At 43.9% G+C, this 13,631-nt stretch overlaps 1 protein-coding gene across 5 annotated transcripts in view; it reads left to right on the forward strand.

Moving 5' to 3' along the window:
- The window catches only part of NME7 (NME/NM23 family member 7), a 190,729-nt gene that overhangs the window by 70,592 nt on the left and 106,506 nt on the right, over positions 1-13,631 (forward strand). For all 5 annotated transcript variants that reach the window (XM_050960370.1, XM_050960385.1, XM_050960357.1 and 2 more), the window contains one exon: positions 5,684-5,789. In XM_050960370.1, coding sequence (XP_050816327.1) covers positions 5,684-5,789 — 106 coding nt within the window. The remainder of the gene's footprint in view (positions 1-5,683; positions 5,790-13,631) is intronic.

Here is a 13,631-nt window from a genome sequence, read left to right on the forward strand (position 1 = left end):
ATGTTAGCAGTTAATCATGTAGATGGCTCTCTCCCCTTTATATCCCCCACAGATTCCCAGATGGTTACTCTTCTGTGCATATCCTGAATTGCCCCAGGCTTCACCTTGCATAACCTCTGCTTACCCTTAACCATCCCAACTGCCAACTTCACCAGATTCTCCCCCATACTTTGTTCCCTAACATGCCCCTCTTTATTCCTACCAGCTCAGCTTGTAAAAGTTTATATGTATCAATGTATACATATTGTTACATATTATCATTGGCGGATATAAACATTGCCAAAGCTTAAAAATATTGATGTGCATGTGTTAGGGGAGTATAGGGGCATGCTTAAGAAGCAGGGCTCTGATAAGTGACACTATTGGAGCTCTGGGTTCTATGAGGGAGTAAGTGTCTCAGGTGGGGTCTGGGTGTGAACTTGTGGGGTGGGATGTGACGGGTTCGGTCACAGAGATCCCCTTGGGACTGTCACCTGATGTGCTGAAATTACTTTTGAGCCTGTTTTCCCTGCCATCTTGGGACTTCCAGAATCCTGTCTTGTTGAGCCAGACATGCAGCCTGTTGCAACACAAACTTAGGGTCTAGTCCATGCTCCCAAAGCTGCAGACTTAACTGAAAACAGCTCAGCAGGTTACCTGTCTCCAACACCCAGAAACCCAGTTCCCAACGGGATCCAAACCCCAGATAAATCTGTTTTACTCTGTATAAAGATTATACAGGGTAAATTCATAAATTAACACTGATAGAGAGATATATGCACAGCTGTTTGCTCCCCGAGATATTAATCACTTGCTCTGGGTTTATTAATAAACAAAAGTGATTTTATTAAGTATAAAAAGTAGGATTTAAGTGGTTTCAAGTAATAACAGCCAGAACAAAGTCAGTCACAAAGCAAAATAAAACAAAACGCACAAGTCTAAGCCTAATACATTAAGAACCTGATTACACGTAAAATCTCACCCTCAGAGATGTTCCAATAAGCTTCTTTTACAGACTGGACTCCTTCCTAGTCTGGGCCCAATTCTTTCCCCTGGTTCAGTCTGATTCTGAAGCACCATTAATGGCTTAATATGTTTACATCACTAATACAAGTTTATATCTAATTTTTCAAACTAAAAATAAATTATTTGTGTATTTTTTTTGATACATGCAAACAAATAGGATGAACACACTCACTAGATTACAAGCTTTCTAATGATACCATACAAGGGTATTTAGCATAAAGCATATTCCAGTTATGTCATATTCATCAGCATGTTTCCATAAAACATACGGAATGCAACATCACAGGGGACATGGGGAAAATCTGTGGGATAGTGGCACTGTAAGGAGTCATGGTGAGTGAGCAAGACTGTTGAAGGCACAGGGAAGCTTGGGTTGCATATGATACGTTTGGAGGAGAAGTGGAATTTGGGCTGGAAGGGTCCTAGGAAAGGGAGTAGTGAGGCTGGGTGTCATGTTTTGTGGTACAATCCAGACGAGTCAGGGGTTTTGGCACCAATTGCCCTCTAGCCCTGGGTGCCTTAAATATTCTGCTGCTGTGGCTCACAGCCTGGACACCAGCAGACAAGCGTTCACTGAGTGTTTCGTGTTAAGCAGCTCTGGTTCAGCAATTCTGATTTCAGCAGCCCGCTTGTTATACACTAGCCACACTCTGGTATCCACCAGCCGTGGTTACTACTAGCCAAGTGACCCAACACACTCCCAGTCCCGAATTTTCCCAAATCGGTGTGCTCTGCAATGTCCAGTTCTTTCCCTGACCTTTCAGAGGAATAGTAAGATTTGTTTGCTCCTCTAAGGAGACAAAGTTCACAGCTTATCCCTTTAACTTGCATTAACAATCACTTCAATCCAGATACAGCACTGTGGTGGCTTAGATTAAAAGTAAAACAAGTTGATTTAAAACCCTATCTCCTTTTGTTAGTAAGTCCAGGTATGAAATATAGAGCTGAAAATGATTACAAGCAAATCAAAGTGAAAAACGCTTTCTAGAGGCTACGACTTAAGAAACCTACCATCTTGGTTCAAGGTCAGATTCTTATCATGTTACCTTCCAGCAAGATAGCTGATCACCCTGTTGGTCAGGATCTCCCACAAAGACAAAGTGCTCAGCTCCTTTGTCATCTTAGGTGAAAGATCACTTGAGGGTTCTTTGCCCCTTTCTTTTATTAAACCTTTGAAAAGGAATCCTTCTTAAAGTTAATTGCCCCTGCTGTGAGGAAAGGGGTCATAGTGTCTGATGGAGAAGGGTCCTGACAGGTGTTATCTACAATGCAAACTGATCTATTTCCTGCAATCTCTTCCCCCTGCCATGATGCTGAGTGGTTATCTTTTCCCTTTTGATGCTTCTGTTTACCTCTAATGTAAATACATTCCCTTTGTTTCTTAATGTACCTTGGAAGTACTTCTAAGGTGATGAAAGTACATTCCTCTGTTTAGAGTGGGGGTAACTTCAACCCTGACTGGCAGACACACTTTAAGAATGAAACTTCCAATATGTTTATAATTTGGCATTAGTCTGCCACATATACACCACACAATAATATTAATGATCAATATGTTGTTAGCTTTCTATTGATATCTTTCATGACACTTTTTCAGTACAGGTTATGATATTAGTGAGGTGGGTACACTGAATTGGTCAGGCCAGCTGAAACTCACTACCAGATACTAATATGCCCCTTGTCCTCTTGCATTGGGATGCTGTTAGGGTCACAGTGCTTATTCATGCTCATGGGTTGAGTCTGTAAGATTGAAAGATCCAGATGTCTTCACTTTGAAAGGTAAGAGTCAAACTGTGGTCTGGTCTCTGCCTAAAACTTAGGTCGACCTAGCTATGTCACTTGGGGGGGGTGAAAAATTCACTCTCCTGAGAGATGTAGTTAGGTCAACCTAAGCCCTGGTGTAGACACCACTAGGTTGATGGAAGAGTGTATGATTGTGATGGAAAAACCCCTTCCACCTCTGTAGCAAGTGTCCGTTATAATGGCATAGCTGCAGTGCCGCAGCTGTGCTGCTGCAGCCTGTGTACTGTAACTATACCCTGTATTTCTGCTCTGGCATACTGCCAGCATAGCTGAACGGCAGCTTTGGAAGAAAGAGGCTGTGGGGAAAAAAAATCTGTTAACACAGGATTTTAGTTAGAGCAATAAGTGTGTGCTTTCTATTGATAAGACTGTTGCTTTACTATACTTGCATTTAATTATTTTAAAAATGCTGGTTTTTGTAATATTATGGTAATTACATTTGAAAGGCTAGCTAATTTTTACTCTGACTGTAAATGTTTAGCTCACTATTTTAGTAGACTTGCATATAAATTTTTATATCTTTGGGGGGGGGGGTGTTCTCCTTACCTTCTGAGTACTGAAGTTTATCTCTGACACAGCAATTGGGATTATGAATGTAATGGGCAGGTGCCATACAATGGTAGGTGGCTACATACCAGATGCCAACAAAATTAGTAGGGTGCAGCTTTTAGAAACTTTCCTGAGAGGAAGAAAAGTCAGTTAAAGCATACTGGGAAAAATCTTTTGAAAGGGAAACAAAGTCCTGGGCTCGTTTGATGATGGTTGAATTGTCCTTCTCACGGAATGAATTGCAGATCAAGTTGAGGGTTTGTCTACTAGGCTATCCAGGGATAACATCTCCGTTTTTACAGGCCAAAGTTGGGGTAATCTTAGTTTAAGCATATAGGTAGGGACGAGGTTCTGGTTTTTAGAATTCCATATAGTCTTAGTTTGGTATTCCTGTATCTGAAGTGTTGGTTCTTTTAGTCATTTTTCTTACTGTTCTTTCAGGAATCTGTTTTGTATATAGCCAGTTACAAGTGTTACACTTGTAAATATTTTCTTATTTTGTTTTTTCCTGGTGTTGTGAGACTGCTTTATTTATTTAAAGTCAGTGGCAACAGACCAGAATAGAGTCTTTAAAACATGCTCTTCGTTATCTATAAAAAGATCCAGGAAGTTGACCCTTTGCCTCAGATAGGTGTAAATACTTAAAATAAGGGTACATTTGGTAGCAGCAAAAACAGAAGTAATTTCTTTTCTGTTAAAAGAGACCCTAAATTGTATTGTTTAGCTCCTTGTTTAGATAGGGATTACAAGTCATTACAGGGACAAGAGCTATAGAGTGAGAAAATCTAAGTTCAGCTTAATTTCTTCTGAAACACAGTACTAAATAACTGGGGCCTTGTCTACACTACAGGGGTGGGAGGGGAATCGATCTTCAAGTTATGCAACGTCAGCTATGTGAATAACGTAGCTGAAGTTGATGTACTTAGACCTACTTACTGTGCGGTCCATGCTAAGCTATGTCATAGAATATCAGAGTTGGAAGGGACTTCAGGAGGTTCATCTAGTCCAACCCCCTGCTCAAAGCAGGACCAATCCCCAGATAGATTTTTGCCCCAGATCCCTAAATGGCCCCCTCAAAGATTGAACTCACAACCCTGGGTTTAGCAGGCCAATGCTCAAACCACTGAGCTATCCCTGAGTCAACAGGAGAGCCACTCTCCCGTTGACTCCCCTTGTGCTTCCCGTTCAGGTGGAGTACAAGAGTCAATGGGAGAGCAATCTGCCATCGATTTGGCTGGTCTTCACTAGACTTGCTAAATCAACCACTGATACATCAATCGCTATGCATTGATCCTCCGGTAAATGTATACAAGCTCTGAGAGGGAACTTAAGGAGATAAGCATTACCCCTGAGACTGTTATACAAGGAAAAATGAGATGAATTTAATGGTAACATCTCCAGGTTATTATTTCCTTTTAAAAGGAAATTAATCAAATTCCCTTTTTTAAGTTGAATAATGCATCTTATTGGAGGCCATGTTCCAGGTGGTTGGCTAATGTTCATTGACAGGCTGTTCAGAGCACAGTGAATGAATAGCATGGAAGGAAGGCATGGAGTTGACAGTGAGCAAAGGAAACAAAAGGAGCAATTGGAAAAGAGACTTGATCAGAACATGTGTGACAAAATGTCAGGTTTGTAGGGCACTGCATTTTGGTGCAGATCTATTCTGCTTACGCACTCTGGCAGCCAGAGCAGATGGGTCTCATCAGCTCACATTCAGGAACATAAAAGGTAGTGTCTTGAAGGCAAGAAAAGAGCTTAGAGAAGACAAACAAGAAGTTCAGGCTCAAGCTCGTTGTTTCTTGTTAAGGATAATCCCAAAATGAGTGGGAAGGAGGTCTGTTTGGACTCGCCTTGTGTCTGAGTGTGCCATATTGAGAACTGAGTGGGAATTCCAACCATTCCCGCAGGCAAAGGGATGGAATGTGGGAGGCGAGGGGATGAGATCAGCGATATAAATAAGGGAGAGAATTTATAGAGTAATTTTACGGTGAGAGTAAAAAAGCTTGACCTGAATGCAGAAAACTAGGAAGAGCCAATTTGAGGAAGGAGATTATGGCAGCAACATTTTGAACAGACTGAATGCGAATAGATGGAAGTAAAGTGAAGAAGAAATGCTTGCAGCAGCCAAGGTGCGAGATACAATGATTAGTCATGCCCTGGGTATCAATGGTGCTAGAGAGAGAAGTATAAATATAGGTGTTCTTATAGCAGTATCTAAATAAATGAGGCTGTGGATATCACAGAACAATACTGTGTGTGCTAAAGATCTGAGACGTGCAACTGTTTAACACTAAAATATTTTCAATTTCAATTATACCCGCAGGAGCTGGAGTTGTTCTTTCCCTCAAGTGGAGGTCATGGTCCAGCCAATAGTGCAAAATTTACAAACTGTACTTGTTGCATTATTAAGCCTCATGCTGTTAATGAAGGTGAGTAACATGGGCCTGAACACACTGACATTCCTAATTTGGGGGAATAAAAGTTTGCAGGGTCAGGATGTATATTTCGCTACTGACTCGGAAGTGCTGTATAGCACAGTCACAGCCTTTTGGATGGTTTACTGCTGTGATTTCCATCCTCAGAGAGAAAATCATGTACTTTGTTTGGCTAAATTATATTTCAGAATAAGGAAAACAAAAGCCAAATACAAATCTCCGTGAAAGAGTGTCACTCACTCTGTAACAGCCATCTCAAATTGCCCAAAAGTCTTCACCAGAGGAGAAAGGTGCATTACACAGGAAACAGACTTACAACATTTCTCCTATATCTACTTATCTACATATACCATAGTTATGTCTACAGTTCTTCTACTGTTTGTTTTTTATACTTTAATGGCAGTAGTTAAGAAATTTGAATCCTATGGCAGAAGATGTAGCCTCTGTTGAACAAAAAATACTTCAAGTTGTTGTTCTTTGTAGCTCAATGCAAGCGCATTGTGCCATTTGTGTTGGAGAATGCTATGTCCTTTCATCATATGCTTATTAGAAAAGCTTGATGTCCACGCATAACCACAGATAGACAATTCCACATCATTCCCTAGCCTTCAGATGCAGGAGCACAAATAAGAGCAACGTTTATAGTATAATAATGCAGTGTTTTGGCTCTAAGGTCTAAATATATTTGTATGAAGAACTAATATGTGGGATATAGCAGAGATTTTTCCCAAGCCGTCTGTAGGGCACTGCAGGGTTTTAGGTACCTCCTTTGTGAAAGTTGAAGTGGAAGCAGAGGAGGGGGCAATTGTGGTCTCTGGGTCTCTCACTCCTCAAGTGGGATAGCTGGAGCGCTCTCTGCAAACAGTGGCTTTCCCACGGAAAGATCTTGAACTTGCTGCTGCTAACTTCTTGCTCTTTATCTCTGTGAGGCCTTGCATAATATCTGCTGTTGAAAGCTTTGCTGTGCAGCCAAGACAGAGTGATTTGGCACCAGTAGCAGCCTGGGATTTGATCATCGACAAGTTGGCACATTTACTATGGTAAATGTTTTGATGAGGACGAAAAAAGTAGATGGCAAAATTGTCAGACACCCGAAATTGAGTTTGAAATTACAAAATGAAGAGCGTGAGCTGGACTTTTTTTTTTTTTTTTTTAACTTTAATGCACAACTGTTATTACCTAAAATGGTTCAAAACTATCTTTTAATGAGACATCAGGAGTCACTTTCACCTTTTCAGTCCTCTTTTTTGACTTTCTGCGTCTCTTTCATAAATCCCCGCCCAGGTTCTTTTGCCCTCTTTCTTGTTCTCGTCCAGGCCTTTCTCTGTCACTGCTGGACAAATCTTGCCCCCATTTTCCCCAATGTACAGGGCTCCATAAGCACTAGAATTGGGGTGGTTCCACTGGGTGTGGGTGGCAGGGAGGTATTTTTGGGGTGGCACAAGATGAGTGTGCACTTTTGTGTGAGGTAGAACCCGCCTTTTGCAGCCGGAAAGATACAAGGATTAGGTTAGGATTGAGCCAGAAGATCCATTCAACTTCTCTAGTCCTTTCCTTCCCACCATGAATGATTGGTAAGGCAGAAGCACAGCTGCTACACAGCTAAATTGAACAGCCTAAGAATATCTTCTCTGTGACTTCTTTCTCATCCCTGTGCCCTGGGTTACATAAATGGAATTACTTTATTTTAAACTAGGAAAACATATAAGAATAGTGGGATTTAATAACTATCTCCTTTGGAGGCTAAGTAGGCTCTCCATTTTCTCACTGTTCTCTCCAGTGTCAGTTATAGTGGTGCAAAAACTATAGATACTACAACCTAGAAAGTCATGAGATTTTAGAGGCAGGTTTGGGAAACCATCCAGAAGTTTAGGATTAGGCAGGAATTTGGACACGACGGAGGGATGAGTTGCTCGTGCCATGGTGGAGTCACCTTATACCGTTAGTTTGGAATAGCTGAGGCAAAGCAACTCTGCTTCTGTTGTGCAGCCTGAGAAGGAAAGAATCTTTCCCCACATGGCCCATGGGAACTCTCATGTGCTCAGCCCACTTAACTGGGCCCATAGATAACTCGTGACTCCTGATAGTGGGGGACACAATTTAAAGAGGAAGACGTGACCGCCCCACATATTTCTGCCCAATGACCCCCTGCGCCCAGCCTGGGGCCACTGCAGTCTCCCTACTCCACCATAGTTATTTGTGGAGGGAGGTGCTCTGTCCTCCTCCTGCTGTGCCTCCACACTGGCACATTCGTCTGCTCTCCCTTGCAGTTGGGCCCGAGTGGAGAATGAGATGAAGCCACTTCTCACATGCTGAAGCTGGCTGCTCTGGGTTGCTGGCTCTGTGCAGTGCAGTTACTCCCTGAGGGAGCCTGACTGGGGAGGTGTCCGCGATAGGCTTCCCCCTGTCCCGGCCCGGCTGTCAGGGTTAGGGGCCAGGTGAGCTGCAGTCCCTTCTCCCATCAGCATGTTTCCAGTTCGCTCAGCCCCTGTTCCTGGCAGCTGGGCTCAGATGGGGGGGCAGCCTGTCACTGCCACCTCCCCAGCCAGGCTCTCTCTCAGGCAGCTGCTGTGCCCCAAAGCGCCAGGATGAGAAGTGGCTGGTCCCACCCCTTGTGCTCCCCACCTGGGCCCGACTGTCAGGGGGCAGGCACAGTGGGAGAATAACAGAGCCCTTCGCGCTCTCCTCAGCAGGCCAAGCAGAAATCTCAGGGTGGGGGGGAGATTTGATCCCACATGCCCCCCTATGTGTTGCCTATGATTGGCCTTGTGATGGGCTGGACCCCCTTGGATGTCACCTGGTGTGCTGGGACACCAGTGAGTCAGACTATTCTGCCAGCCTGGGCCCCATTTACCTGGTCTTGCTGGGTTAGGCTCCCCAGCCTTTTCCAGCCAAGCACACAGACAGGGCCACACCCAGCTGCACAGAGAGAAAGAGATTCACTCTGAGAAGGCTCATCTTAAGGGGCTTGCCACAGCACCCAGATGTCCATCCTCCCACCTCCCCTTGGAGTACAAACCCAAAATTATGTGAAATTCACTTCTTCCCTCGATGTGACGGAGAGTATGCACAACTTCTCGCCACCCCTGCCCCTCCGCCTCCAGTTAGAAATCACATAAACTGTATTATATAGTAAACCAGAAATAAATTTATTAACTATAACAGGTGTATTTTAAGTAGTTAAGGAGGTAGCAGACAGAACAAGGCACGCAATCTAAGCTTAATACACTATAGATTCATGGTTTATTAGGGTTGGAAGGGACCTGAAGAGATCATCTAATCTAACCCCCTGCTCAAAGCAGAACCAACCCCAAATGGCCCCTTCAAGGACTGAACTCACAACCCTGGGTTTAGCAGGCCAATGCTCAAACCACTGAGCTATTCCCCCCCCCCCCCCCCCCCCCGGGGAGCACTGGCACTCAGCTTGCCCTATCAGACTAGAAAATGTTGAGCTGTGAACTTAGCATGGGGTCTAAATATATCCAGTGGCCTCTCAGACCAGACAGAGCTACAGGGCACTTGTGAGATGGCTTTCTTCCCCCCTCAACTGAGACCCAGCGACATTTGAAACATCCGTCACTCACAAGGACTCTGTGGGGAAAAGCACCACCACCCTGGCCTCTGCAGAAGGCAGGGCAGAGAGAGAAGCAGCAAGCTTCAAACTACTCCCTCTGTGGCAATGAAGATCCAACTCCTATGACTCCCAGAACAGGGAGTGATGTTCCTAGCCCTGCTTTCCCTAACACTAGCAAGGGGGAGAATGAAGATGTGGCCATGGCTCAATGTGACCTGAGTGAATGAGTACATCAGGGTCAAGGAAACAAACAGGCTAGCACTGTTCCTGGTCCCATCCTCAAACAACGATAGTAGCCTCACAGAGACAAGAATTAAATAATAAATGAAAATGCTTAGCATTTACATAGTATTTTTCATTGGCAGAGCTCAAAGCCCTTCATAATACTATATGACCAGAGGATGGGGGACAAGGCTAACATTTATTTAACAGCATTCAATCTGAAAGATCCTGTAACAGGGTGCCCATTGCACCCTGCGTATCCAGCCCTTTGGCCCCGCTCCTCCCAGACTCAGGGAGGCACCAAGCTTGTACAATATCTATGCTCGTTGTGTCTGTTTCCCACCACCAGTTTCCTTCTATTTACAATGGCATGGCCTAATGCAGGCCTGGTCAGCAACAGAGTAGCAAACTTCTACCTCCCCCTGAGCCTCCCATCCCTCCTGGTCTCCGCCCCCCTTCCACTCACTTTCTCCCAGACTTATAGCTCCTGTCTACTCAGGCTGGCAGGTGCAGTCAGTGATTATGCAAATCTAGGCTATTTACCCAGCCCCAATCCATTTCCCTTGATGGGAACTGGAGTGGCAGGAGCTGATTGAGGCTCCCCCAACAGATCCCACATGAGCTATAAGTCTTTATCCATCACTAACACACAGCTATTTCTTAGGCAAGATGTTGCCACTGTTTAAATAGCATGCAAACATTTAGAAGACAGGAAGTGAAGAATGCTGGCCAAGATTTTCAAAATAGGGGATCCTAAGTCCATATTTGTCTTCAGCATGCACTCCTTCAAAAAGCCACAGGCATTCTGCACTGATATAAAGGTCTACCTACCCTAATCACTCTGCATGATCAGGACCCTAAGATGTTGAAGACCTCACCTGCCCTAGAGAGCAAACTAAATTAACTCCTTACCTTTTTCAAGACAGTCTGGGTTCCAGTAGAAAGGTAGGAATTTGCTCATTTTTGGAAGACTTAATGGTCCGTGTGTTTCTGTTAGTTTGATCTGTTTGGTGCTCCTCACAGAAACTGGTATTCTGGAGATCCTTAGTAGCCTGTGAAACTGGTTACATGTCAGTTCTCATCCTAAAATTGGTTCTAATAATCTTCTTCAGACGCCAGACACCCTTCCATCTTGGGTCCAGTTCTTTCCCCGAGTTCAGTGTTAATTGTTTCCAGCAGTCATCTTGGGTGGGGTTGCAGGGGAGAACTGGTGACCTGGATTACCTCACTCCCCACCCTTAAATAGGATTTGCATACGGTGGGAGTCCTTTGTTTCCTAGTTCGACCCCCCACTAGCTTCTTATGGAAAAATACAGAATTCAAGATGGGTTCCAGTATCCTGTGACGTGGTCACATGCCCCGGTAGGGCCCCTGTAGCCATTCTTCACAGGCTGACCCACATGTTCACAGGAAGATTAAGCTCTTTTACAGTTCGTCTCTTGCCGATGAACCACCAGCACTGTCGGTCTTTTTCATTGTTGTACCTGAAATGTTAGCAGGGGGCATCACCCAAAGTAACATAGTTGAAATACAGATACATAGTCAATATTCCTAACTTCAGGTACAGAAATGATACAGGCATAGAAATTGGATAATCGCATTCATTAGTTCATAACCTTTCCAATGATCTCTCACATGACCCATCTTGCATAAAGTAATTGCTGTTATATCATATTCCTATCATACGCATATTTTCATAAAGAATATGGAATGATGTGTCACAGGCCCAATCACTGGGGAGCAGATTTAATTCTTCTAGGCCTGTCCTCTTGTGGGTCTCCTTCCCCCTCCTCATGCAAACTTTCTTAGATGCTTTATAGTCTTGAGTCTCTTACAAATAATACCAGTATCACAGTGGCATCTCAATTACCTTATATGCACATATAAGTGTTCTATATTACCTTGTATCCTGTGGTGAAAGAGCCTATTGTAAAGGGCTACATGCCAGCATTAAAGTTGCTGTTGGGAGCCTTAACTCTGACTTTCCCGACTTCCTTTTGTAATTAAACTCTCAGCTTTAAAGTTGCATGAACTTAGCCTTTGGCTCCTAGTAATTTTGCTGCTATTAGTTTAGCACATTATGGTGCTTTGTGATTTTCACCACCCCTTCAGTGGCTAAACCTTTCCCCACACACTATCACAGCCATGGGCAAACCACTGAAAGGGTTACTATCAGCAGCTGTGAGGGAGCAAATGATCCACTTAAGGCTTCCCAATGCCAATGGGATGAGCAGAGGGCTAGGGGACAAGCAGGTGAACCCTGGCTCTGGCCCCAGTGGTAGAAGCAGTAACTGCACTGGGTGGAGAGCAGGAGGACTGTAGAGGAGCAGAATGCCTCCTCAGGAGGTGTATCTTCAGGCAGGGAGAGCTGGAGGAAAATGGAAGAACTACTCAGGCCAACGAGACACAAGGAAGAGAAAGCAGTAAGAGGCTCACCCTTTCCTCATTTAACCACTGCTAGTAACCTGAGAAATTATGGGTAGGCCAGCAGCATCTCTCATCATATAATAGTGGAAGCAGATAACATAGGAAACTAAATAGAATGTGGTCTAATTGGTGAAGTTGCACGTGTGAGAGGGTGTGATACTTTTCAAGTGAGCAGTTTGCTTTTTTGCAGAAAAAGCAATGCCTCTAAATTATATGTGTCAAAACCCCCTAACATTTCTAATGAGTCAGGGAGAGTGAGAGTAGAAATATGACAGAAAAAAATGAAATATCGTAGAGCCATCAGTCAGTGTGAGAGGTGGCATGGACAGAGGAGCTTGGAGAGGAATTGATGGGGTATCAGAACAGCAGAAGCTTTCAGACAGCAGTAAAAGATTGGATTTTGAGTTGTACAAGTTTTTAATCTAGAGCAACTAAAAATAAACCTTTCCAGTTTCCAGGCTTTGAACACGATTATCTAATTTCCATGAACATAATCAGCTCATTACATGTGTACAATTATGTGCAGTTGTACTAAAACACTTCAGTGCTTGAGCTTACAGAGAGCTTTCCATCTTCCCTTCCCCTGTGATCTTTGACTGAATTTATGATTTAAGATACGCTTTCTGATCCTATTTCCAATTGATTTTTTTTCTGCAGACTCCATATCGTAATAAATCATTGCAGAAAAATGGCACACTTAGTCCTGTGCTGCAAGACACAGCACAGTTTAACCATAATTGAGCCAGGGAGCTTTTCTGTGAGCTGAGTGGCTATCAGAGTCCTGAATCTAATCTCTGGTTTGCACCCAGTTAATTTTAGGACAGAGTCCTTTTTTAGCAGCTGACTCTGATTACAGTAGATCATTTATAGGGCTCCTATCCAATGACAAAGCAGTGGAAAATCACTGTTGCTTTTATCTCTGGACTCGCTGATCCACTCCTGACTGGAATAAAGAAACATCTGTTGCTAGGCAGCCAAAGCACCAGAACTTAGCAACGGTAGTACCTGCAGCAGAAACATGACGCAGTGATCAAAGGCATGTGATATGTAGTGCGAGTGAGAGCTCTGTAAATGTCTGCCAGGATGCAGAGAAACCCTAGGGGCCAGATAAAGGGATGACTGGGAGCTGGCTGAAGTTTAACTTCAGCCGCCAAGAGTGATAGTAACATATAACACTTGGAGTAGGGGTAGAGATATGGGCTTGGGGGATAGTGTCATGATCCACAAAAGGGGAGAGTATCATGAGATGTTCTTTTAGAAAAAAAAAATACTCACTACTTTCAGTCTACCGTCCACATAATACTCTGCCTGATATAGGATCAGAGCTCGGGTCCCTGGCTCCCAGTTTGGGAGTGCCTTGAAGGCAGTGTATTCTGGCCTTGGAGGATAGAGAGTGCCTTGCATCATTCTAGCAACCCTCTGCCCTTGGCTGAAGCAAGTAACTGCTTTGGCTAATGGAGTGAACTGGAGGGTTGGAAGAAGTGTCACCATGATTCAGTGTTTTGAGAAAGGTGGTGAGGTGTTCATGGTTTTGGATTCTGCAGGGGTCTTAGAAGCATCCCTTTTTCTCCTCATAGAAGTGAGGCTACAGGAAGGACAGAGTATGTGGTGTT

Source organism: Gopherus flavomarginatus, chromosome 1, assembly GCF_025201925.1.
Source record: "Gopherus flavomarginatus isolate rGopFla2 chromosome 1, rGopFla2.mat.asm, whole genome shotgun sequence".
Lineage (NCBI taxonomy): Eukaryota > Metazoa > Chordata > Testudines > Testudinidae > Gopherus > Gopherus flavomarginatus.